General features: G+C 31.6%; 3 protein-coding genes across 5 annotated transcripts; 2 read left to right on the top strand and 1 right to left on the bottom strand.

Annotated features, from left to right (window-relative positions):
• The first annotated feature begins 4,253 nt into the window (after nucleotides 1-4,253).
• LOC148575520 (phospholipase D alpha 1-like) lies at nucleotides 4,254-10,227 on the top strand. Of its 2 annotated transcripts, XM_088500717.1 has the most exons (5): nucleotides 4,254-4,283; nucleotides 4,412-4,495; nucleotides 5,714-6,124; nucleotides 7,405-8,839; nucleotides 9,579-10,227. In XM_088500717.1, exons 2-5 carry the CDS (start codon nucleotides 4,421-4,423, stop codon nucleotides 10,040-10,042), a joined length of 2,385 nt encoding a protein of 794 aa, XP_088356843.1. In that variant the 5' UTR covers nucleotides 4,254-4,283; nucleotides 4,412-4,420; the 3' UTR covers nucleotides 10,043-10,227. The 2 variants fall into 2 exon arrangements, with proteins under 2 accessions (XP_088356843.1, XP_088356842.1); XM_088500716.1 differs by having other exon boundaries at nucleotides 4,266-4,495.
• Nucleotides 10,228-11,985: 1,758 nt separating this feature from the next.
• LOC107632748 (phospholipase D alpha 1) lies at nucleotides 11,986-15,878 on the top strand. 2 transcript variants are annotated; one of them, XM_088500714.1, is made up of 4 exons: nucleotides 11,986-12,483; nucleotides 12,586-13,272; nucleotides 13,442-14,993; nucleotides 15,302-15,878. In XM_088500714.1, exons 1-4 carry the CDS (start codon nucleotides 12,403-12,405, stop codon nucleotides 15,748-15,750), a joined length of 2,769 nt encoding a protein of 922 aa, XP_088356840.1. In that variant the 5' UTR covers nucleotides 11,986-12,402; the 3' UTR covers nucleotides 15,751-15,878. The 2 variants fall into 2 exon arrangements, with proteins under 2 accessions (XP_088356840.1, XP_088356841.1); XM_088500715.1 differs by having other exon boundaries at nucleotides 11,989-12,483; nucleotides 12,586-13,035.
• Nucleotides 15,879-19,575: 3,697 nt separating this feature from the next.
• FBS4 (F-box family protein) lies at nucleotides 19,576-22,069 on the bottom strand. The gene is made up of 5 exons (XM_016335875.3): nucleotides 21,790-22,069; nucleotides 21,188-21,649; nucleotides 20,443-20,517; nucleotides 20,232-20,341; nucleotides 19,576-20,154 (listed from the first exon to the last, which is right to left on the bottom strand). Exons 2-5 carry the CDS (start codon nucleotides 21,581-21,583, stop codon nucleotides 19,881-19,883), a joined length of 855 nt encoding a protein of 284 aa, XP_016191361.1. The 5' UTR covers nucleotides 21,584-21,649; nucleotides 21,790-22,069; the 3' UTR covers nucleotides 19,576-19,880.
• Nucleotides 22,070-27,126: the final 5,057 nt, after the last annotated feature.

Below are 27,126 nucleotides of genomic sequence, written 5' to 3'. Positions count from 1 at the left end.
ATAGCAATTGGATAATAGGAGATTAAGACACTGAAGAGGAAAAAGAGTAAAACGACGTCTTTTAATGATACTATGTCATTTTTTTAGTGACAAAAATAGATGAAGAGGCCAACTTAAATTATGCTCCAAAATTTTAGGGTACGATTTGGATTAATTAAAAATTAAAAAACTAAATTGAGTCGAAAATCAAATTTTAAGGATGTTTTAAATATTAGCTCCAAAACCTTTTATCAATTTGTGTGAATATTACTTTCCAACAACTATATAAAGTAATGAATGATACATAAATATTCTTGTAGCAAACTAGGACCTAATTAAGATTTGATTATTCCAATGTATAAAAATTAGACTTTATTATTAATTGTGTTTGTCACTCTCTACAAGTTAAATAATTGTGTTTTAATTAGCATGGTGTTATTAGAAAATTTCCCTGTCACTTTAATAAGCATGCTCTAATTGACTTCTAAATCAATTTTATGAATCAATTGTATTACTTTCGTTGAATATGATTGTGGCTGATTATTCCTTCAAGGTCCATTCATCATGATGAAATGCCTTTGATTAATTAAGAATAGTGTGGTCGTTAATTATATTATTAGAAGACTAATATCAAGTAAATGCTTGAAAGAATAATTGGAATATTGGAATATTTAACTTATTTTATTGCCAATATTTCTGTTATTTTAAAAATAGAACTACAATAAATTAGTTTGAGGTCATACTTACCAAATTGATATATAATTCAAAAAATAAGGGATCTAATAGTCAACACATTTATTTGCTGGTATTTTCAAATCTAAGAGATAGATCAAAATAAACTTATGTCAAAAATGAAATACCAGTGACCTTTCATGCAATGTTAATAATTTCCATGCACGTTGTTGTTCAATTCCAGGTGCACCTAAGCGTTTATTTGGATAATGTAAAAATGGAAGAGAGGCGTATAAAAAACCCCTCTAATAATCCCAACTTAGAAGAGTCTTTTCACATTCGGTGTGCCCATATGACATCAAATATCATATTCAGATTGGAACGCCGTAGCAGGTCCAAAACTGCCATTGGACAAGCATATGTGCCTGTTAACGATATCATAGATGGTGCTCTATTTCACAAATGGGTTCAAGCCCAAAAGCCCATAGCTGGAGGTCCAATGATCTATGTGAAGCTACAATTTTCTGATGCTCAACGACATCAAAACTGGGCTCAAGGTGTCAAGGATTCTGATTTTCCTGGAGTTCCTCGTACTTTCTTCTCACAACAAAAGGGTTGCAGTCGTTTGGTGAAGTTTGGGCTGTTTCTGGCACAATAAGAGAACTGTTTGAGAGTTGGACTGGTTGGCATAAGCGAAAAAGATAGTAGAAGAGGTGGCTGACTGGATTCTTTGTAGTGATTTGAAACATTTAGGTGGAACGTAATGTTAGAATCTTCAATAATAAGGAAGTAGGTGTTGACTTCGTAATAAGAAGGACAATTCTGAGTTACAATGAATGGACCGATAGTGATCTTTTTGGTTGTTGATGGCACTGCTGGCATCGACAGGAATGTTATGTTTTTCCATTTAGTACTTAGTATTTGGCTTGTTTGCTCCACTTTACAGTGTTGAGCTTTCTTTGTTCAAAAAAAAATTTTAGGATACGAATAGGATTAGGGTTGAGAAATTCTCAACCCACGAATAGAATAGAATAGAGTTTTAATAAAATTTTCAACTCGCAGATAGAATTAGAGTAATTAGCCACTCTCATTGACGTGTTTGATGGAGAGCCATATATATCAGCTACTTCCACCACTGACCCACTCACTCTTCCATTCCAACGTGTTGATAGAGTTGGAGTAGGAATCAAACTCTACGCCAATAAATTGACCGACGCTACACCAAAAAATTTAGAGCATGCTGTGGCATTGATATTGAATATTATTGGAATATAGAGTCCATTTACCTCCAAAAAAAAAGTTGACCAAAATTCGTGGGTGACGCGCTGAGACCCTACAATTATAAATGGCAGTTATTACAGTAAAAATGTTGAATATTATTGGAATATAGAGTCCATTTACCTCCAAAAAAAAGTTGACCAAAATTCGTCGGTGACGCGCTGAGACCCTACAATTATAAATGGCAGTTATTACCGTAAAAATATTAAAAATATTTTTCTATAATGATCTTTGTTTAAAAAATAATTTATTTATTTAATTATATTTTAAATAAAAAATAACATTTTTATAATATATAAAGATTAAATCCTACAATTTATTATTTAATGATTAAAATAAAGTATTTTCATATGATAATAATTATAAAATTTTTATTAGAGTAATTACCTCATAAATAAATAGGTGATATAATCAACATAAATTATCAAAATAACTATTTTATTTGTTTGTTTAAGTAAATATCAAAAATTTAAATTTTATCTTATATATACAATAATTTATTAATTAATATTAAACTTTTAAATTAAACTTCGATCTGTAATAAAATAGTTATTTATTTGCCGAATTAAAAATACCATCAAAAAAATAAATGATTTTGCAAGATGACTTTTAATATGGTCTTTCTTTTTTAATTTTGATTCTCTAAATTTTGAATTTTAATTTTAGAAGGTAAAGTGTGATCGCTCATCCTTAAATAGTTTTTTCTCATATTTTCTCTTGGTCTCACTTATAAAATAAATAGTAAAAGATCACACTTTACCTTCTAAAATAAAATTCAAAATTTAAAAGATCCACTTCTTTTTTTTTTTTTTTTTATCTGTTTTTAGACTTACGTATTTTTTTCTTTCATCATGTGTTTAGATCTCAAGAGAATGCTCTCATAAAGACACGTAAAGATACTTATATGTCGCATTATTATTGGACGTATTAATGAACCAATTATTTTTTAATTTCTTAATAAACTAGAATAAAATCGATTTTTTTATAACAATAGCAATAGCAATAACAATAATTTTTAAATATAATTTTTAAATATATAAATAATAAACATTAAAATTCAATTAATACATTAATAATAATAACCCTATGATATACTATTAGTATTATGATCTAGCTAATTTTCACAATAAAGTGAAAACTAATGAACACATTATTTGATATATAGTAAAAAATTTTTACTAATAACAAATTTAATTTTTTATCTCTTTAAACTAAATTAATAATTCTATTTGATATCTTTGCACTAAAATACACTATGAGTAGGCTACTAATACTAAATGAAATAAAACATAATAGAATTATTAATTTAGTTTAAAGAGATAAAAAATTAAATTTGTTACTAGTCAAAAAAAGTTTACTATATATCAAATAATGTGTTCATTAATTATAATACTAATAATATATCATAGGATTATTATTATTAATGTATTAATCGAATTTTAATGTTTATTATTTATATATTTAAAAATTATTTATTTGGTTTCATAATAAATGATATTTTTAAATTTGAATAATTTATTAATTAATTTGTACTTATTTATTAAAAAAATATTAATATAATAAATAAAAAAATAATTAAAAAATATTGTTTAAAGAATTATACGGACAAATAATCTTTAACTCGACGGGTTAGAAAATACCATAAAAAAATAAATAGAAATTCAGGTACAATTAATTTTATATAAAATTAATAATTAAAAATGTTTATTTAGTCAAATTTATCAAATCATATAATAATTTCCTATCTATTAAATAATGCAAGTGCAAGTGAATGTGAATCTCAAATGCTGAAAGGAAAAAATCCTCTCTAATAATAAAGAAGCTAGCTAAATAAATTCCTCCACGTGGTTCTATTTCACACTATTTAATTTGAAATATAATTTAGGAAGGTTATCTGGTGTACCGGGAACACCGGTGTTCCAGTTGTTTTAACCGTTGATCTTAATTATAAAAGATATATATAATATATATTAATTAAAATCAACGGTTAAAACAACTGGAACACCGATGTTTCCCGGTACACCTGATAATTTTCCTATAATTTAATAGCATGCAAATCGTTACTAAGGAATGCATTATCAGCCAATTATAAATGGAAAAGTATAGGTAAACAATGAAAATATTAAACAATGTAAACAATAGATATATCGAATGTTCATTTTACTAGTGTACGAATGGTTATTTTAATATTAAAATTTAGAAGATTAATTTAGAGGTGTAGTGTGTTTTTATTTGATTGGTGATTGTTCATATTGTTCAACAAAATTATTGTCCCCTAGCATTCCCCATTATAAATATATAGGTATTTGGTATGTCCTCTTTCCATGCTTCTTCTCAACTCTCCCAAGTCCCAAGTCTGAACTACTCTCACAATCTTTTCTTATTTTCTTTTCAAGTTTGATTTAATTTTCATGGCCATCTAGTTATTCTAAACCTTAGCCTGCTTTCTTTTGAACTTTAATTGCATCATCTTTACTTGCAGGTATAAGTGATGGCACAATTTCTGCTACATGGAGATATCAATGCAACCATTTGTGAGACTCAAAAGTTCGACACCTTTTCATCGGTTAGTCCTGTTTCTATGACTATTTAATTTCTCTACGAATGTCATTAAAATTTATTATTTTTGCATCATATATTTCTTTTATTTAAATAAAAAAAACTTCGAAAATTAAATGGAACATATTGTATGTGAAATCTAATTAAAGTGTCTACTAATTCAAACATGTATTTATCAAAGGTGTATAATAGTCATAAATAGAAGATTGGTGAAGATAAAACCTATTTTATTTGCACTCTATTTTTTTTTATCGAAAATAGAGAGATTCGAACCCGCAACTTCTTAAATGAATATGAGAAAATTATGTCATTTGAGTTATAACTGGTGCACTTATTTGCACTCTATTTAAGAAGTTTTAGCTTCAACTATATATAAAGAAAGAGAGTTCCATTTGCAATAATGTAGGTCCTGTGTGAGATGAATTTCATCGAACCAATCATGGAATCAGACCAGCATGTAGAACATAGGGGGCAATTATCCCCACAAATATATATATTTTTTAAAAATTAACAATTTTATATAGATCAGATGTATATATTTATTCTCATTGTTATATTATGTTTGTCCTTCAAAATAAAATATAAATTGTTTTCTTGATTTTTATTTTAAAAATTTGATCTAATATTAAAACTAAAAAAAAATAAATAATGACAATTAACTTTGCAACACTAACTGATTAATTAATAACCAAATCGAGGCTTAATTTCCTAAATATAACTAAAATTATTAGTGATTTTTTCCAAACTTGGTTAAGATAAAAAAAATATCATCTACATATTAATATTTCCATTATTTTGGATTATTTTTTTTGAATCTGTCACTAAGTACAATCATGTTATATTATCTTGATAATCAAGCTTACAAAAATTTTATTAGATTGATTTATAAGAAATATTAGACTTTAACAAGATTATACCTATTATAAATAACAAAAATTTATGTATACATAAAAAATCAGTATTATTATTATTATTATTTTATAATAATAATAATAAAAGTAATATTAAAAAAATAATAACACAAAATTATTTTATTTAATTTAATATTTATAATTTTATATTATAATATCTATAATTATATATTTATTATATCTAAAATTATCTATTTATTTCAGCAAGAATTAATGAATATAAAATAAAAATAAATTTCGACTATTTTAAGTTGATTTTTAGATTTTATATATATATTTGCATTTACAAAAAGTTTGTCCTCCTCCAATTCCAGGTGCCCCTTTATGTAAGCATTTATCTGGATGAAGTAAAGATTGAAAGCAGGCCTTTAAAAGAGCCTATTAACCCTAAATTGGAAGAGTGTTTTTACATTCGTTGTGCCCATATGGCATCAAATATCATAGTCAAATTGGAACGTGACAAATGGCTTTCTTCTCTTCGTGGACGAGGTGTTATTGGAGAAGCATATGTGGAAGTTGATGAGAAAATGTTAAATGGTGTTGAAGTTGACAAATGGGTTGAAATTGTTGATGCCAGTAAAAAGCCCATATCTGGGGGCCCAAAGATCCATGTCAAGCTACAATATTTTGATGCTAAACTACACCAAAACTGGTCTCAAGGCATCAAATCTCCTGACTTCCCTGGAGTTCCTCGCACTTTCTTCTCCCAGCATAAGGGATGCAAGGTATATATTATCATGATAAACAAAATTACTTACTTTATTATTATTATTTGTTAAGTCTAGACATTATAGCTAAATTACACTTTGTTAGCGGTCTTTCTGCTCGGAATATATTTTGTCAGATTTATTAAAGGTCAAAAATTCAACTACAGTTAATTTTATGTGAAATTGATTAAGAGCCATTAAATAATTTGATTGATTTGATTAAATTTTTATCTAACAATTCTCAGTTGTTAACTTCACGTAAAGTTGACTACACCTGAATTTTTATTTTTATTATTTTTATTTGGTAAAATTAAAAAAAGTTATGTTTTAAATGGAGCAAATTGATCGGTCTAAATTTATGTTATATAACTAAAATATATATTTTATAATAAAATTAATAATTATATCATATTTATTTTTTTACATTATATAATATTATTTTATTTTTTAATAATTTATTTTAATATAAATATACATAATATTTATTAAATTTAACATTTAAATATCATATTTTATTATTTGTTGTACAAAATTTATAAGAATTATATATACTAATTATAGCGAATGAGTTATAACTCAAATGACATAATCTCTTTATACTGACTTAGAGGTCGTGGATTTGAATTTTCTTATCTTTAGTGTGTATATATATATACACACTAATTATACGTCATCGAGTCGATTTGATTTAATCTGATTTATATTCGGATTAATTTAAGGTCGAATTTCGTGTATTAAAAATTAAAAAAAATGATAATTTCATTCTTATTTTTTATGATGTTACTTTATATATAATTGTTTACATTATATATTGCATAAATTTGTAAAAAAAAAAAAAAGAGTGATGTTATTAAAAAATTGATGGTTAAATGTTGGCCAACTTTTTAAAAAATTGCTGGCCCGAGCCTTTCCTTTTTAGGATATATTCGGATCTAAGTACATGTACACCCCTACTTTGAGTTCAACTAATTAGTATTATCCAAAACTATTATACTACATGTACACCAAAATCAGTCATTAAAATTAGTCATATCTTGGAATACAAATATACATAAAAAATAAATTAAGAAAAAGTGTAGGACCAGCACTTTTTTAACAATCTAGCCAGCACTTAATCATCAAATGAAAAGTGAGTGATCTCCCACCATTAAAAATACTATTGATGGCCAATTGATGGTTACAAAATACAAAACTTACTGACCCTAACACTCCTCATAAATTAAATCACACGTGTATTTATACACAAATACATTAATTTTGATGTATGAATAACATTTTTGTATGCCAAATATGTTCAGGTTACTCTTTACCAAGATGCTCATGTCCTAGATGATTTTTCTCCAAGAGTAGTGCTCGATGGAGGTAAGACTTACGAACCTCAAAGATGCTGGGAGGATATCTTTGATGCAATCAACGAAGCAAAACATTTTATATACATCACTGGTTGGTCTCTTTACACTCAGATTTCTCTGATAAGAGATCCTAAGAGGCCAAAGCATGGTGGAGACATAACACTCGGTGAGTTGCTCAAGAAAAAGGCAAAGGAAGATGGAGTCAGGGTTGTTCTGCTTCTATGGCAGGATGGAATAATTCGAGTTCCAGGAATTGGAAGCTACGCCAGAACCATGGGTACTCATGATAAAGAAACCCAAAGCTATTTCAAGGACACAAATGTCCACTGCATTTTGTGCCCACGTGACAGTGTTTTTTACACTCATCACCAAAAGATTGTGGTGGTGGATGCTAAGTTGCCAAATGGAAAGGACTCAGATCATCAAAGAAGAATTGTGAGTTTCATTGGAGGTATTGATCTCTGTAATGGAAGATATGATACTCAATTTCATTCTCTTTTTCAAACTTTAGCTGCTGAACACAGTAAAGATTTTTATCAACCAAGTATTTCTGGATCTGCAATTGAAAAGGGTGGTCCTAGGGAGCCATGGCATGATATACATTGTAAGCTTGAAGGGCCTATTGCATGGGATGTTTACTCCACCTTTGTGCAGAGATTTCGAAAACAGGGCACAGATCAGGGCATGCTTCTTTCAGAAGAAAAGCTTAAGGATTTCATCGTTGCACCATCTCAAGTAACGAACCCTGATGATGATGATGACACGTGGAATGTTCAGTTGTTCAGATCCATTGATGATACAGCTACTCTTGGTTTTCCAGAAACTGCTAAAGAAGCTTTTGAACATGGGCTTGTTAGTGGGGAGAACAAGATGATAGATCGGAGCATTCAAGATGCATACATTAATGCTATTCGGCGAGCGAAGAATTTCATATATATTGAGAACCAATATTTCATAGGAAGTGCTTTTGGGTGGAGTGTGGATAGCACAGAATTTGATGCTGTTCATCTTATCCCAAAGGAGCTTTCACTCAAAATTGTTAGCAAGATTAAGGCTAAGGAGAAGTTCATGGTGTATGTAGTGATTCCAATGTGGCCGGAGGGTGTTCCAATAAATAAGACTACTGGAACTGTTCAGAAAATACTATATTTGCAGAGGAGGACTATAGAGATGATGTACAAGGACATTGTTGAAGCACTCAAGGAAGAGAAAATTGAACAAGATCCTCGAAAATATTTGTCATTCTTCTGTCTTGGCAATCGAGAGGCGAAGAAGGACGGAGAGTATGTGCCTCCGCAGAGACCAAAACAAGGTTCCGATTACCAGAAAGCTCAAGAAGCCAGACGCTTCATGATTTATGTGCATTCCAAGATGATGATAGGTAAGTCAACGATTATTTTGAAGTGGAAATTCAGGTGGAATTAACTTTATATAAAGTTGATAGCTGACACTTGTTAAATGATTTAATAGAAATTCAGGTAGAGTTAACTTCACGTAAAGTTTATAGCTGAGAGCGGTTAAATGATTTGACTGATTTGACTAAATTTTCATCTAATAACTCTCAGTTATTAACTTCACTTGAGTTTTTACCTTGACTAAATTATCATCTAACGGTTCTAACTATCAAGTTTACATGAACTTAACTGCATTCAAATTTCTACCTTATTTTGAATTTAATGTTTAGGTACTCTTTTCGTATACAAATAATAATTAATATTTACATTCGTTATTTAAAATGTCATCTATAAAAAGTCTTTATATTATTAGTCAATCAAAATAAACGCATGATTTTTATGCCATTTAATTTAATTTAGTTTATATGCCTTCCTATGATAAAGTAAGTAATTTTTTATTGTAAAAACTTACCTAGTTATTTACGTGGATTCTTTAATTTTTTGTGGATACTCTAAGGAAGACTTCTTCGTATGAAAATTCTTCTTTTTGACTTTTAGATGATGAATTGTAGAATTAAATTTTGATATATTATAAAAGTGTTGTTTTTAGTTAAAATGTGAACAAATAAATAAATCACACTTTTATAAGGAGATGTTTTTGACATCTTCATTTGAGTAACTCGATTAATTTTTTTCTTGTTTGTTTTTTGTTTGCTTGTTTAACAGTTGATGACGAGTACATAATCATTGGATCTGCCAACATCAACCAGAGATCAATGGATGGTGGAAGAGACACCGAAATTGCCATGGGAGCTTATCAACCGCACCATTTGGCTACCAGCCAAGGTGGTGCAAGAGGCCAAATCCATGGCTTCCGCATGTCCCTATGGTACGAGCACCTTGGCATGCATGAAGACACCTTCCTCAACCCAGAAAGTGAAGAATGTATTAACAAAGTGAAGCAACTTGGAGACAAGTATTGGGAGTTGTATTCTAACAAGGATTTACCTGGATCTAATAACCTTCCTGGTCACTTGCTTCGATATCCTGTTGACATTTCTGCTGATGATGGAACACTCACAAATCTCTCAGGAGTTGAGTTCTTCCCTGACACTAATGCTCCTATTCTAGGTTCCAAAAACCCTACTATCATAAATCGAGTTCTTCCTAACAGGATCTTCACCATGTAACATGCATGCTAAAAGAGTGTCCCACAATTCTTAAAGTTCAATTCCTTGATCAAAATAAGTATCCTTTATTAACATCTGGTTTATTGTTGTACCTGTTTGATAATGGATACCTTTATCTTAACTTTTGATATTAAATAAATGTTGTATTGTTTGTACTTGGTGAATGAAATTTATCCATTTTAAAAGTCTTCTCGGCTCAGTTGTATTACCTCTTGAATATAATTGTGGCTGCTTCCTTCATGGTCCATTCATCCTGATGAAATGCCTTTGACTATACCAAGTAAATGATTGAAATAGAGTGCATCCACTCCCAACATGATGATATTCTAGGTCTAATATACCAAATGAATTTTCGTTCATATTCATATTCATATGTGAAATTTGATATATATACATATTGGTTAAGTGATTGTGGAACAGGATTTGAGAGCGTGGACAGAGCATGCTGTGGCATTGCAAATATGGAACTTGCATTGGCCCATTTTATAGCACTTCTCATTGAATATGCAAAGATGCATCTAAATATGTCCTATGGGACAGTTATCAGTTATCACCCTCGTGAGAGAACTTACAGCATTATTATCTCATATTTAATAAAAAGATCGAGTTAATTCTCAAAATGGTTTTTGAAATTTGATCTCTAACTCAATTTAGCTCTCTAATTTTTAATTGACCCAAATTATATCTAAAATTTTAAGGAGGAACTCAAATTGATCATTTCGTACATTTCCATCCCTCTGTCCATTTAAGGAGGAACTCATTAAGATTTGTTATTAATGATGTTTGTCACTGTCTACAAGTTAAATTAGTGTGTTTTAATTAACTTGGTGTTTATTAGAAAATTTCCCTGTCACTTTAACAAGCATGCTCCAATTGACTTCTAAATCAACTTTATGACTCAAATTATATTACTTTCGTGGAATATGATTTTGGCTGATTCCTTCATGGCCCATTCATCAAAGATGAAATGCTTTTGATTAATTAAGAAATAGTGTGGTCGTTAATTATATTATTAGAAGGCTAGTATGAGTAGTATCAAGTAAATGCTTGAAAGAATATTGGAATACACAGTGCATTGACCCCACAAAATACTACTCCACCTGCTCCTGGATATTTAAACATCTACTTTTGTTTCTAGAATTACAAGTTGGCCATTTTATATTATCTGATATAGAATATTCTCAAGGGATATCATCTTTGTTTATATGTTACTCCAATTCTCCAAATACCCTACAAAAAAAAATTAGTTTTCGATTTCTTGATTTGAAATTAAATAACAATACATTGAAAATTCAGTTCCTCAAAGAATTCCACTTTTTAAATAGCCTAAACATAAGTTGATTCTAAATTTTCATCTTCCTATTTTTCTTTTTGTCAATTGATAAACATTTATTTGTAGGTATATAAATAACACAACCGTTTTATTTTGAAAGAAATAAGACATTTTTTTTTTGGTATTGAGAAATAAGACAATTTTATATAAGTAAATAGTTATGGGAAAACTGTTTGATGGGCCTTTCCGAATGAGGCCGACATGCTTTATTTGAACAAAAATAATAAAGAAAGACTAAGTTGAGGTCGTTATTCTCCGGTATTTAACAAATGTTTCAAAGTCCAAAAAAAACAAATGTCTAAATCAATTTTTTTTTGTGACTGAAATAAATTAAAAAAAAAAAAAAACAAAACAACTAAAACAAAAAACTGCTTAAATAGTTGGATTGAATGAGTGGTCAACTCATTTATTTTAAATAAATGTTGTCAAATTTTATATTATGTATACAATGACTTATTAGTTAATAATAAACTTTTAAATAAAACTCAAATTTTTAATAGATAAATCTTTGAATTATCGAGAGATACCGTAAAAAAAATAATAATAATAACAATACCTAAAGCTAAAATAGTGTCTTAACTCTTAAGAGAAAGTGACTACATGGTGAAAGATTAATTACTAACTTAGTATCCTGTTGCAGCTTCGCTTGATTCAGTGAATAATTTTGTTAATATTCTATTCCCATTCTTCTAAAATAATTTTATTGCTGATTGATTAATCTTCATTGTAGGACTCATTTCGTTAGGTATTCCTATCAGATACAGACTAACAATATTAGGGCCGAAGTAATTTGGATAGATTGTCCCAAGAGTTTATAATTTACTGTAAATATTGGAAACTGAGAGAGATTATATTTAAAAAAATTTTACACATAAAAAAACATATTGTTTATACTTATACCACCTAAAATGTATGGTAGATCACACCTCGTATCAAGGAAAACAATCAGCACTAATCCGGTTTCATTACAAGTCAGAACTCTCTCTCTCTCTCTCTCTCTCTCTCAATTTTACTTGCAGGTTTAGTGATGGAACCGCAGCTGCTACATGGGACTATGGACGCAACCATTATTCTTTCGGGGTTCCAAAATATCGAGAAGCTTATCATGGTTTGCCGTATTTCTAATATGCTCCTATATGGGTTTTCTCTGTTTTTGCATTGTTCATAAATAACAAATGATGCTAATTCAAGTTATATTGTTCTGCTTCAGTATATAGAAAGCGGTGATCGTGTGGAGGACACCGGTCGTAAAGCGGACCATAGGGGATTCTATGCAGCCATTTATCTGGATGGAATGCTCATGAGAATAAGCAGGCGTATAAATATACAAGATTGTGTCAACCTAAATACTAATATCAGGTGGCAGGAGAAGTTTTACTTTCATTGTGCCCATAAGGCTCATCACATCATTTTCAGCATCCACCTTAACGAACCGCAAACTATGGGTTCAAGTGATTCAATTGCAAAAGCAAAACTGCCCGCTCGGCGGTTCATCGATGGTGGTCGATATGAAGGGACGCTTTCTCTTAATAATTTTTATCAACTTCGGATGAACGTGAAGGTGCAGTTTTCTGCTGCTACACGGCTGCAAGAAGTCACCGAAAGTAGTGTATTTGGTGAAGTTCCTCGCACGTTCTTCCGACAGAGGAACGGATGCAAGGTAACTTTGTATCAAGATGCTCATATTCCTGATGAGTTTGTGCAGAGAATGGAGAATCAGGTGCCGCAGAGATGCTGCTGGGAGGATATATATGATGCAATCAAGAAAGCAGAGAAGTTTGTATACATTGCTGGCTGGTCTCTTGACACTGATACAAAACTGTTAAGGGATCCAGCAAGGAGGACATTGCAAGAAAGAGAAACTACGCTTGGTCAGCCACCAAGGAGGACAAAAAATGTTATTTAGACACTAAAATCAACCACTAATGTATTTATGTATAAATACATGTGTGGTTTAATTTATTTTCAATGTGTATTTGTATTTCAGCATATTTTATTGTACACGTAACATAACTCTTTTTGAAATTCTATTGTAAACTGATATTTATTATGCAAAATATTTTCAGGCTACTCTTTACCAAGACGCTCATGTCCCAAATGATTTTGCTCCAAGAATATTGCTTAATGGAGTTGAGACTTACGAGGCTCAAAGATGCTGGGAGGACATGTTTGATGCAATCAATAAAGCGAAAAAGTTCATATATATTGCTGGCTGGTCTTTGGAGACTGATATAACCCTCATAAGGGATACAAGTAGTATTCTAAGTGACGAAATAAATACACGACTTGGTGAGCTGCTCCAGAGAAAGGCACAGGAACCTCAGGATGTGAAGGTCCTACTGCTTCTTTGGGAGGATCTAACAAACATTTCGTCTGGCAGTGGTGGCCACATGAAAACTTTCTGCAAAAAAACCCGAGAGTATTTTCGGGGCAGTGGTGTTCACTGTGTTTTATGCTCTCGTCCTCTTGGATACTCTCATCACCAAAAAATTGTGGTGGTGGATAGTGATTTTCCCGGTGATAATGACAGAAGAAGAATAGTGAGTTTTATTGGGGGTTTCGATCTCTCTCATGGTAGATACGATACTCCAACCCATTCACTTTTTAGAACCTTGAATGCTGAACACAGTCAAGATTTTCACCAACCCTGCTTTCCCGGCTCTTCAATAGAAAAAGGTGGTCCAAGGGAACCGTGGCATGACGTGCACTGTAAGCTTGAAGGCCCTGTTGTGAAGGATGTTTACGACACCTTTGTGGAGAGATGTATGAAGGAAGGTATTAAAGAGGGAATACTTTTTCCGAAACAAGAATTTGAAAATGTCATTGATCACTCCTGCGACGTAAAAGATGCTGACATGTGGAATGTTCAATTATTCAGATCTATTGATGATTCAACTACTTGTGGGTTACCAAACACTCCTGAAGGTTTTGCCGGAGCTGGTCTTGTTAGAAGGAACGGTAGAATCATAGATCGTAGCATTCAAGATGCCTATATTGATGCTATTAGGCGTGCAGAAAGATTCATTTATATTGAGAATCAGTATTTTGTAGGAAGTGGTTTTGACTGGAAAGATGACTATGGCAACAAAATTGATCACGTGGATTGTTTGAATCTCATTCCAAAGGAGATTTCACTTAAAATTGTTAGCAAGATTAAAGCTAAGCAAGACTTCGCTGTGTATGTTGTGGTTCCAATGTGGCCAGAGCCTTCCCCATATGATTCTTATGTTAAGCGAATTTTGTATTACCAGAGGAGGACAATGGAGATGATGTACAAGGACATTACTCAAGCACTCAATAGGGAGAACAAAACTGAAGAAGATCTTAAAAGATATTTGTCTTTCTTCTGTCTTGGAAACCGAGAGAAGGAGGATGAGAGGAAAGAAGAGGAGGAGCAGAAGGCAGAGACCGATGATGATGATGTTGACGAGGAGGAGGAGGAGGAGGAGGAGGAGGAGGAGGAGGAGGAGAATGAGGACGAGGAGAAGGCAGAGACCGAGGAGGAGATGAAGGATGAAGTGGAGGAGAAGGAGAAGGAGGAGAATAAAGATAATGATTACATGAACGCGCAAAAAGCTAGGCGATTCATGATTTATGTGCATTCGAAGATGATGATAGGTATGTCAAACACTAGCAATTTTTCAAATTAAAATTTCAAGTTGGGATGGCTGATTTTTAAGCTGTTTGATGTATGTTTGAAGTCTAAACAGATCCTGGTTTTGCTAAAATGCTTCTGCACTACAAAATATGACAGTTTCAAGCACAATATCTCAAGCTTTGATTTGAAATTTTGCAATTTTCACAAAACTGTATCATTATAATTCAGCGAAGGGTTGTTACCTTCATTGGATTTTCTTCTTATAGAGTTTTATCAGATAGCGTTTATATAATTTTATTGAGTGAGGATAACTTATTGTTTTGGACAGTGGATGATAAATACATAATCATTGGATCTGCTAATATGAACGAGAGATCAATGAATGGTGGAAGAGACACCGAAATTGCTATGGGAGCTTATCAACCCATTGTGACTAAGCCTGGTGGTGATGCTACTGCAACTGCAACGGGTGAGATCCGTGATTTTCGCAAATCACTTTGGTACGAGCACCTTAACGTGCAAGATCACAGATTCCTCGAGCCTGAAAAAGAAGATTGCATTAGAAGGGTGAACGAACTTGCTCAAGGAAATTGGAACGCGTATTCTTCTTCAACTGTGACTGACCTTTCTGGTCACCTGCTCTGCTATCCTGTTAAAATTTCTGCCAATAATGGAACTATCACAGAGCTTCCAGGATCTCTTGGTTTCTTTCCGGACACTAAGGCCCGTGTTCTACCTGATAAAAGCCCTGGTGGACTGATAAATGAGAAGTGCTAGAATACTCAGCATCAAGAATTCAAGATATAAGCGGGGTTATGATAGTCTTTTCATTCGGTATTCTCTTTGCTGTTTTTGTTTTCGTCTCTGGATTTTCACAAACAATCGAAGTATTTAACTGCAGCAAATTTATTGGTGTTTGTCTGACTAACATTTTGTACGAGTTTTTCTATTTTTAGCTTAATAACGTTTGATCTAAAATACATAACATATTTGCCTTTTTCGTTATTTAATTTTAAAAAGCATTTATTTTATCATTAACTATGTTAGTTCAACAACTACAAACTACATTTTCATATGCGAGAGAAAGAAAGAAATGGTTGATTTTAAAGAAAAAATATGGGCAAAAAACTAAATTAAACCAAATGGGAGAAGAATTTATATGAATCTATCAAAGCTAAATTCGTGACATGGATCACCCAAAAGCATAATATAATGTAATTAACCTAATTCGAACTAAGAAACCAATAGTAATTCGAATTAACCCAATTCGAATTAGTTGAGAAGTGTAATTCGAACCTACTAAATTCGAATTATACATGCATTATGTCCCAGGTAATTCGAATCAATACAATTCAAATTATACATGCATCTTACGTTAATGTAGTTCGAGTCATACTGATTCGAATTATGCAGCAATCATACCTAGTAGTTCGAACCAGGTTGATTCGAATTATGAAGCCCCAAACGTGTATAAGTATGGTGTGAATGTGAATTCCTCTCATTAGAGTGAAACACAATGGTTAGTGAGAAGAGTTTTTTAGTGTTGGTGCATTATAGAGAGTCGATTAAGAAAAAAACACGTTCTGGTGTTAAGTTTACTGATAAGGATCCCCTCAATATTTTTTTGAAACCTACAACGAGTTTCGCTGACTTCCTGAATTCCATAATACGAAAACTTAGACTGCAAGGTGTGAAACGGGTTGAGAAGTTATTCTATCGCATTCCGATCTCAGTGCTGCGAGATGACATGAAGTACGATTCGTTTGTCATAGGGAGTGGCGAGGATTTGGAGGTCGTCTTCCATTGTCGTTGGCAGTTTTCCGAGGTCAGGATTCCTGAGCTGTTGGCAAAGCTGGTTGATGTGGTCTCTAGCTCAGGTGGTTCGAACAGGAATACCCAAACCGCAGGAACGGTAGCCTGTTCTAGTTCGAGACCTGTTGGTGCATCGTCATCCGTGCCTATGATTGCACCTCAGGACTAGCATGTGGCCTCCCCGTCGTTCGCCGTTGATCTCAACCGCAGTGGTGGTGGAGACGTCAGTATCATTGAGAGGGCGCTGATGTCATTACAGTATGGGGCACCGGTTGGTATGGATGATGCATTGCTGGATGATGATGTCGCTGATGATGTGGAGCTGGACATCATTGCTCATGACAGTGGTGATGACATAGCAGCGAGTGATCCAGTTGGGGCCGGCGGTGGTTCCAGCTCAGGGACTCAGCAGTACTCCCCACACTTTTCATCTCTGGACTTGGATGCGATGAAACAGGAGGGGGTTCTTGGAGAACTTATTGGATTTGGTGCCAGAGATACCTAGAATACCGGAGGTCTATCAGAGTTTCAGGTTGGTCAGCAGTTTCAGAATAAAGAGGAGGCTTTGTTAAGCGTGAAGACGTATAGCATCCGACGCGGGGTACAATACAAAGTGGTGAAGTCCGATTATCAGAAGTACCTTGGGAAGTGTATTGAATTCGACAACGGGTGCACATGGTTGATTAGGATCAGTCTCCGCCAACGCAGGGGTATTTAGAAAGTAAAACGGTATAATGGACCTCATACTTGTCTGACCACGTCAATACTCACCAACGACTCGCAAGCCTATTTTTATCGATTTTTCTGGATATTCCCACCGTGTATTGAGGCATTCCGTCATTGCAAGCCGTTGGTGAGTATTGACGGGACCCACCTGTATGGTAAATACGGGGTACCCTTCTCGTTGCGATTGCACAAGACGGGAACTCGAACATCCTACCTAGCTACGTATGGAAGCCACCTGATGTGAATGCGAGTACCGGACTTATCACCAAATAGCTGAGTACCCAGCAGCATCATGATATAGGTCCGGGCATACCTCCTAACAGTGGGCTCGTCGGCCCCCTCAGGAAGCTCGCCGAATGTATCCTGGAACCAGCTGCAGTTCACTGCGAACTTCTGGATGCAATTCGCAGAAGGCAACACACCTAGCAGATCCTCGAACCACACCCAAGCTGGGCGACCACACTCGATGTATGTCTGAAAATCTGTCAGGCAACCACTAACATAATGCCCATCGATCGGCAGCCCTAACTGGTAGGCCACGTCCTGCAACGTGATCGTACACTCCCCGAACGACATATGAAACGTGTGCGTCTCCGGGCGCTAGCGCTCCATTAATGCACTAACCAGGGGCTCATTCAGCCTAAACCATCTCTCGTTCAGCCTCGCTAGATGGTATAAGCCATCCATCTGCAAGTACGGAACGTACCTCTCGTCCAGGTGCATGCCCTGCTGCCGTCGCATGCTCGAGATACATCGGTGAGGCTGCATAAAGAATGTATCAGATTGTGTCTCGACATCGGAACATATTGACACAACATCATTCACTAATGCATATCGTAGAGCAGAACATACAACTTGTACTCTACCAAATCATGTTACGCGTTAGCATGGTTAATAACTTCATATACACATCAAACTGGGCCTAATGAGAAAATATTTTTAAAACATTTTCTTAAAAAGAGTGTACTTATTTACGATAAAAAAATTTATCCTACGAAGACTACTCAAGTAAGCAAAAAAAACTTCCTCTGGATAACTTTTTCTACTTATTTGTATTCACCCATAAACCACTAATATAACCACTTCACAACAATATATAAGGACTACCATTATAACATACAAAAGGTCAAAATATAAAAAATAACACTTTAAATCCTACTTTAAAAGGAAAAAATCACACTAACCTGTTCATTAATGACACCAGCTATATGTGCGACCCCATACAAACGATAGAGTCGATCCGGGTCATCCCCCATCAGCTGAATATTCTGTTGAACACTTAGTTGGGGTCGTTTTCTCTGAGATTTGGTGGGGCAGGGGGTTTGGAATAGTGATTCAAATGAACTTAACTCGAACTCTATTTATAGAGCAAGCCTTTGTAATTCGAATTATTAGGGGCTTCAATTCGGTGTGCTAGTTCGAAACAAGCTGATTCGAACTATTATGCATCTTATTTGTGTGTAATTCGAATTTGGTTGATTCGAATTACCTTAGGAGCCCATGGCCCATGCATGCATAATTTGAGTCTTGTTGATTCGAATTACTAGGGGTTTCTATTACTTTGTATAATTCGAATTAATTTGATTCGAATTACTATTAATTTGTTTAATTCGAATGTGATTGATTCGAATTACATAGTATATTGCTTTTAGAAGATTCACGTTGCATTTTATTTTGGTTGAATTGTGTAAATTTTTTCTCTCTTTGGTTGAGTTACGTGATTTGCCCAAAAAATATTGACTAACAAGAACAATTGATTCTTAATGATTTTAACCACACGACAAAATTGAATTAGTTTTGAAACATTTTAAACTTTGGGTGATAAAATCCTAAAATAAAAAATATGAATAAATTCTGCATAACATTCAGATTTTATCCAAACATGATTATTTTTAGGTCAAAAGCTCCTTTTTTTTCATGTTTGCGGAACATTTTGTCCATAAAATGTATCTAAAGCATTAATACCTGACAAAAGCGCCTTGTTGTTCTCAACTGTAATACCAGACATAAATTAAACTAAATCGTAGCAACTTAAACTGACATAATGACCAACTGCATCTCCACTTCAGCAAAACCCTCTTTGCAATCATGTAATCAAATTACAGAACACAGCCTTTTATACTAATGTAGAAGACCATTCATTGTTTCTGAAAGAAACCCCCAATTGTTTCACCCATACAAAACATATACATGTATAATATTATTCCACCAATCTTTCACACTTGCGTTGACATCCGTCCGAAATATCCACACAGCTAAACTGCCACAAGACAGACTACAAAATTGCATCCTTACTACTCTAACATCCTTACTATACACAGTAGAGAATCACCGAGGCAGTGACGAAAAAAGAAAAGCAAACAACCAACCTAGAGAAGTTTGTTCTGAGCAACAGCCTGGCATAGTTCGTCCTCGTAGAAGAGAACTCTATTAGAAGCCAAGGACTTGCATAGGGGCTTTGCTATAACTGATGGTACCAAACAACGAGAAGGGAAAGCTGGTTCCTTTCCCTTCTCCCGGAAAAGAACAGCAGCAACCTGTCGCATCTCAGAAAGTCTAAGGCGAGACAGTGGTCGGGGCCCATGTCTTGGTGCTTTAGGTGTATGTGGGCTTGCAATCCTCACTCCCTTCCCATCAACCTTGCTGAAAATATCATGGAACTATGAACAAGACGGGCATAAAATGTTTCAAGAAAATAGCATGTTGTTAAAAGTACATACCACAGAAAAGGCCAATGCTCAATAGGACGGGGAGTCATGGTACTTAACATCTCTTGCCGAGAGCGATCTGGTGTAGTATAATTGAAGTAAAACTGTCTTGCAATCACAACCTAATAACATTCAGAAGTTTCCCATTAAACAAAAAACTGAACCATGCAGGCTAGTCATAAGCAAACAGTAAAGTTATATACACAGCAGAGACAAAACTCACCGCTTTTCTAATTCTCCGAGAAACATGGAAGACAGCCCTCAGCTGGTCATGATGCAGGTTGCATAGTATTTTAACCTCAAATTTATAAAAGAGGGTCAACACCACAGATGAAATAGAAAGCTCAACAAAACAAGAGACCCAGACTTGTGTATTTTAGAATGTGCATGCATGTGCATTTAGCTGTGCAGTTTTCTAAATCTTTACTAAATTCAACAAAGCCAATTAACTCCTGATTACATTTCACAAGCAGTTAACACCTCCAGACAAAGAAAAAGAAACAAATACACACACAAAGAAACAAAAGAGTATTATAAACGAAGCATCAAGTTACATTAAATAGAAAATCCCAGCATCATCTATAGTCTTCAGCATCAATACAAATCACAAAATCGGACAAAAAGAAGCAATCCACATCATCAATATCAAAGAGTATTTACAGACCATCTCCAGTCTCCAGTCTCCACAAACACAGAGAGAACGATATCAAATGAGCTAGATATTAGTGTCTCGTTACTTACAAATATAGACAAGTCAGAAACTGAAACCAACAGATACAAATACATAGAAGACATTGGTGGTAGAAGTAATAAAACTCAAAACTACGCTAAATATTTGATGGAACATAACAAACTTTGATATTTTGACATTATGCTATATATATTCCTAAATCTCCAAAACCAACTAGACTCAATATAAGTAAGAAATAAACATTAAGCCAAAACAAAAAACGTGAGTAGAATTATACCAACAAATCCATGGGAAGACCCTCAAGGCGAGACTCTGATAAGCAATCCTCAATCCGAGGAGTCTTTGGTGTTCCCAGGAAACCACTCTGCTTTACCGAATTCACAGGGGACAGCATCTGGGGACTTTTATCAAACACCTTGCCCTCATTCCCCACATCACCTCCAATCTGCGCCTTCCTTGAACTCAACACCGCCACCCTCTTCTTCCCAAGATCAGTGCAGCCATTTGCAGCACTGGAGGCTGACGACGACGACGACACCAACGTCGAAGAGGACTTATTGATCCGAAGCTGAGCTAGAGTTCCTGGCTTCAGGTACTTGTTCCCCGAGCTCCTCAACTGCCTCTTCCCTTTATTAGCCTTCCAATTCCTCTCCTTCGGAGATGCCTTTCCCATAACTTCTTATACTCCTGATATCTAAACCCTAAATCTACAATCTTGAATCCAACTATTCAATTCAACCTGCAAAAAACAGCCAACAAAGGAACAAACTTCAAGTTAGGTTATTAACCAACTGAATCGAAACAAGTGAAAAATAAATTAAAAAAAAAATGAGAAATTCGAAACCGGAATCAGAGATAATGAAAATGATAGAAACTTACATGAATATAAATAAGAGTATACGAGGGATCGCACAGCCAAAAAGGGAAAAAAATTATGCTTCCCGGAAATGAATTGAGAAATGTAGATTGAAAACCTAATTGAGGAACAGCAGCAGAAGCTATTGAAGCTAATCAAACGAAGCAGAATAGTTAGGAAGCTACGGCTTTCGGAGTAGGCGGAATCGGAATTGGGAATTGACGGAGCAGAGAGAAAAGGTTAGAGAGAGAAAGAGAGAGAGAGGGAACGGAGTGAATTGGGACCGCTAGGGTTTTAGTTTTGAATTTGCTTAATGTGCCCGCCAAATTTTCGTTGAACAGTTCCGCGTTATGGAAAATGGAAAATTATTCTAAAAATGACTAATTTATGTAATATTTAAGGTGGAAACTCAGCTGCAGTCGATTTCACTTGAGTTTTTACCAATATTTAAAGAGAAGAATTAAATTTTATTTAAGTAGAAAAATAATTTTTTAGATTATTTTTTATTTATTTATTTTTTCCTAAACATGTTTTCTTTCTAATAGAATGTGAATATGATATTCAATTAGAAGAGAAAATATGTTTACAGAAAAATAATAATTTAAAAATATATTTATCTATTTACAAAAAGAATTTGGTGTGTGAATATTGCATAAATTAATTCTTCTTAATACTTTTGGTACAAAAATTTCTCTTTTATAGTTAACCCCTCCTAAAATTTTATAGAATAATTTTCCCTCCACTTTATAATTAATGATTAATAATAATATAAATTAAGTCATTCCTAGTGATTTTAGATTCGAGTTATAAAATCTTAGTTAGTTGAGTTAGGTAAGTTGGATACCTAATAATACTATAATAGTATAAGAATGATGTTGTTTTAATCAAACTAAATAAGTATTAGTTAAAAAGCTAGAAAACAAAAAAACACTTGCATAATTAGATTATTGGTTTAATTACTCTATTGGTCCCTATAGTTTAATTAAATTTTTAATTAGGTCTTTATACTTTTTTTTCTTTTTAATTGAGTTCATATATCATATCAGATTTTGTAATTAAATTATTACCGTAATAAAAACGATGAAATTAACAGAATATTCTATTAAACAAAACGAATATGCCTAACACTTTATTGAATATTCTGTATAGTTTAATAGAATATTCTATTAATTTCATCGTTTTTGTCATAGTAAAAATTTACTTACAAAATTTGATATGATATAAAGACCTAATATATATATATATATATATATATATATATATATATATATAAAATTGAAAATTCGATAAAATTATAAAACCATATAATCATTAAACTTAGATTATTCTAGTCTAATAATTAAGTAGTACATATACTTTTAGGAGAGGAAGACTATAGGATTATTTGTTCTTTCCTATGAAGCACGAACACTTTGCTGAGTTGCTGTGTCTGCGTGTCGGACACATTTCAGACACGATACTCACCGACACTTGTCCAATACGCGTGTCTGCTGTATCTAAACCGTATCTCAATAAAAAATAAAAAATTCTTCCCCCGACACACTTGGACACACTTAAATACCATCATGTGTCAGCGTGTCCGGTCTTATTTTTAATATATATTCTTAAAATAAATTTAGTTATAATATATATTATTATTTATTAAAACAAAAAATATTTTAAATACTTGATATAATTAAAATAAGACATTAAAAATAATTTAAAAATTTAATTTATATTTTAATATCAATAAAATATTAAAATATCATTATGGTTTATCTAAAAAATACTTTATATTTTATATGTATGTGTGTCCCCGTGTCATGTAAAATTTTAAAATTCGCGTGTCGGCGTATCTCGTATCGTGTCGTGTCGCGTGTCCGTGTCAGTGTCCGTGCATCATATGTTCTTCCTTTTAGAAGGAGAAAAAAATGAAATGGTGATAAACCTTTAAAGCATGTTCTCTTAATTAATTATAATTATGTTTTTAATTACTGGATATAGAAAGTTTAATTTTTCATATTTACAAAGTAGTGTCAAATAAATACTTCTATATGAAATATACTCTTGATGAAATAAATTTTACGTTCTATTTTATGATAGTAACGTGATTAATTATTCAAAGTGAAAAAAATTAACAGTATGTCAGTATATGTCTTTGTATCATAATTGCTTTAAAAATTAACAGAATGAAGAAAAGTAAAGATGCATTTGGATTGAATTTAAAAAAAATATAATTTTGTGTTTGTAACTTTTAAAAAATATTAAGACAATAATTTTATGTTTGGATATAAAATATAAAAATTGTTTTTTCTAATAATAATTTTTAAATTTTCTTTTTCGAAAACCAATATGTTGTTAACTTAATTAATAAATTAACATAACTTTTTTGCAATTTTAAGCAAAATATTTAAAAAAAAATGTATCTAAACACCCATAGTTTTATAGAATGATTTTCATTAATAAAAAGAATATTATTCTCCTTAGAAAAACAATTCCAAATTTTGGACGATATATTTGGCATTTTGAGAGGGAAAAAATGAGAAATAAAAAGAGAAGTTAATTGAATTATTTTACCATTGATGATGTGAATGCTGAGTGCATGAAATTATGGAATCACCATTCACCAGCTTTATGATTTCAGAAGCCACACGTGAGTCGCGCGCTTCGGAAAATATAACTTACAAAAATCATAAATTCATAATCCACTTAGATACCAGTAATAATTATTGAACACTGCTCAATGCACTCACGTTTACGCAATATTTCTGTCATTTTTTGTTATTAACATACAATTGGTCACAATTTATTTAATGGTTATTTTTATCTATTTTATTTGAATTTAAAATTGTGTGTTTGATTTGCATTTCTTTTTTTTTTCTTTTAATTTAGGGTTGCACACGGATCGAATATAGTCTAAAATTCTATCTGATCCGCATTGCACTTATCGGATCGGATCGGATACGATATCCATATTTTTTCAGGTCAGATATGATCCGATTCTATTTGACTATTTTTACAAAAAAAATATCCATAAAATTCATTTTTTACTTGTTTAAGCCTATTTACTCCTAAATTATTATCAATAAAAGTTCTCTTGAATAACAAAAAAAAAATAATAACACAAGATTTAAGTTTAATTATTCTAAGTTGAAGTACAACATAAAAAATTAAAAACAAGATATCATAAAATTATAAAACAATACACTAAAATTCATATCATATTAGGGTTTACTTTCTTAAACTATGCTATTTATATGAGACGTGCGGATATGCGGATTTGCGAATCGGATCCTCAAATATCAATGCCAAATCTGCAATCCGATACTACCATAGTGCGGATCGGATCTGATCCGATCCAATAGCTCTGCGGATTGGATAATATCTACAAAATTCGGATCAGATACGGATAATTACTGCAGATATGCAAATATTATCCAATCCATGTGCAGCTCTATTCTTATTATATATGGTATAAAAAACCACTTTTAAGATCCAGAAAAATTAAGTTTAATAATAGTAGTGTTAAAAAGGTAAAAAGCAAGAAAAAAACATTTTAATAATGTTAAATACATAAAAAAATTAAAATTTTTAATTATTTTTATTAAAAAAAAATAGCATAAAAATGTAAAGATCTGAATAAAAGGACAAAAGTCAACAAATGTATAAAAAAAACTCTAAAATTCTTGTTTTATGTTTTTATTTTTTTATAAAATTTAAAAAATAAAAAATATTAAAAAATAAAAAATAAAAAAGCAGACCGAATGCATGGCTTCAATGTTTTTCTAAAATCATAATGGATTATTATATTAGTATTATTGTGTTACACGTCGTGCATCACACTTTTCATTCTGTTTGTTAGTGTAATTCTTTAATTTAATGATTAATCATGGCAGCATATCTAATAGGATCCTGATGACATTTGTTAATGAAATAATTCCATGGTTCATCATTGTTGACACCCGTTTCTAATTTTGGAGACGGCGCAATTGTAATTTGTAGGTCCTTGTTAGTTGTTACAATAATTGTTCTCACAAATTCTATTATATATTATCATAATTGGAAATTTTGGTGTACAAATCTTTATAGTTTATATACATGTATATTCATAAAAAATATATATATGTTTCATTTTAATTAAAATTGAATCCAAAATTTGTTAGTTATAGTGTAAGGTATTTATGATATTAATTAATTTTATATTTATTATTTTTATATACATTTATTAATGAAAGATGAATTATTAATACACTAATATATATGTATTATATAATAGAAATATGAAAAAGGTTCATGTATAATTTTTTCTAAAATATTATTCATTATATATAATTTAATAAAAATATTTGTTTTTCCATTTTTAATATTTGAACCTAAAACTTCTTAATTAAGTTATAAGTTGCTTAATTATCAGCTCAATTAATTTCACTTTTATTAATTTTATAAAACACGTTAGTAATACATGCATTAGTATAATATAATGAGATTAACCAATAGATCACATTAATTAGTAACAAAATAAAATTAATATATATAACAAATTAGTGTATCTATTCATGTGATGTACAAAAATATCTTCTTTTTGTATTTATGTCTGAAATATATTTTTAAAATAGGTTATTTATATATAAATATATTTAAGGCATTATAAAAAATAATTTCATATATTTTTGTTATTTATATATACTAATAACAAACAATCTATAAAATAAAGAAATTCACAAAATACTTATATTTATTAAAGAAAAGATATAGTACGTAATAAACAAATAACTCAATGTCTATAAGAAAAAATAAACTAAATGTTGTCAAATTAATAATAATAATAATAATCATAAAACATTAATTTGAATAGTAAAAATAATAATATATTATTAAAAAATGTTAACAAATAATTCTCTGATTATTTAAATAAATTTAGTAGACAAAAAAAAAAGAATATACTATACAAAATATTGTATAAAAAATTCAAGAATTATTAAAAAGATATATATAATATTTATAGAGGTATAAGAAATAATCAAAATGATTATTAAAAGGATATGATATACGATTTTATAATTATTGATAAATTTCACCATAATTGATTATTAAATATTAATAAATCTAATTATTTAATAAATAATATTTTTCAAAAATAACATCAACATGTAGATTAACACAAAAATATACCACGTCAGCATAAATTGGCTCTAAAACTTACGCTTATGAATGGTAAAAGAATACTATTATATATAATATTCACAAAAATATAAGAAAGAATCGTGATAATTTTAAAAAGGATATAAAATAAAATATTAGAATTATTAATTTACAAAAATATAAGAAAATATCACGATGATTAAAAAAAGATAAAAAATATTATAAATATCAACATAACT

Source organism: Arachis ipaensis, chromosome B1 (genome assembly GCF_059453495.1).
Source record: "Arachis ipaensis isolate K30076 ecotype BB chromosome B1, ASM5945349v1, whole genome shotgun sequence".
NCBI classification, from domain to species: domain Eukaryota; kingdom Viridiplantae; phylum Streptophyta; class Magnoliopsida; order Fabales; family Fabaceae; genus Arachis; species Arachis ipaensis.
Note: the sequence above shows the minus strand (reverse complement) of the source record. Positions and strands in the feature narration are given on the sequence as shown.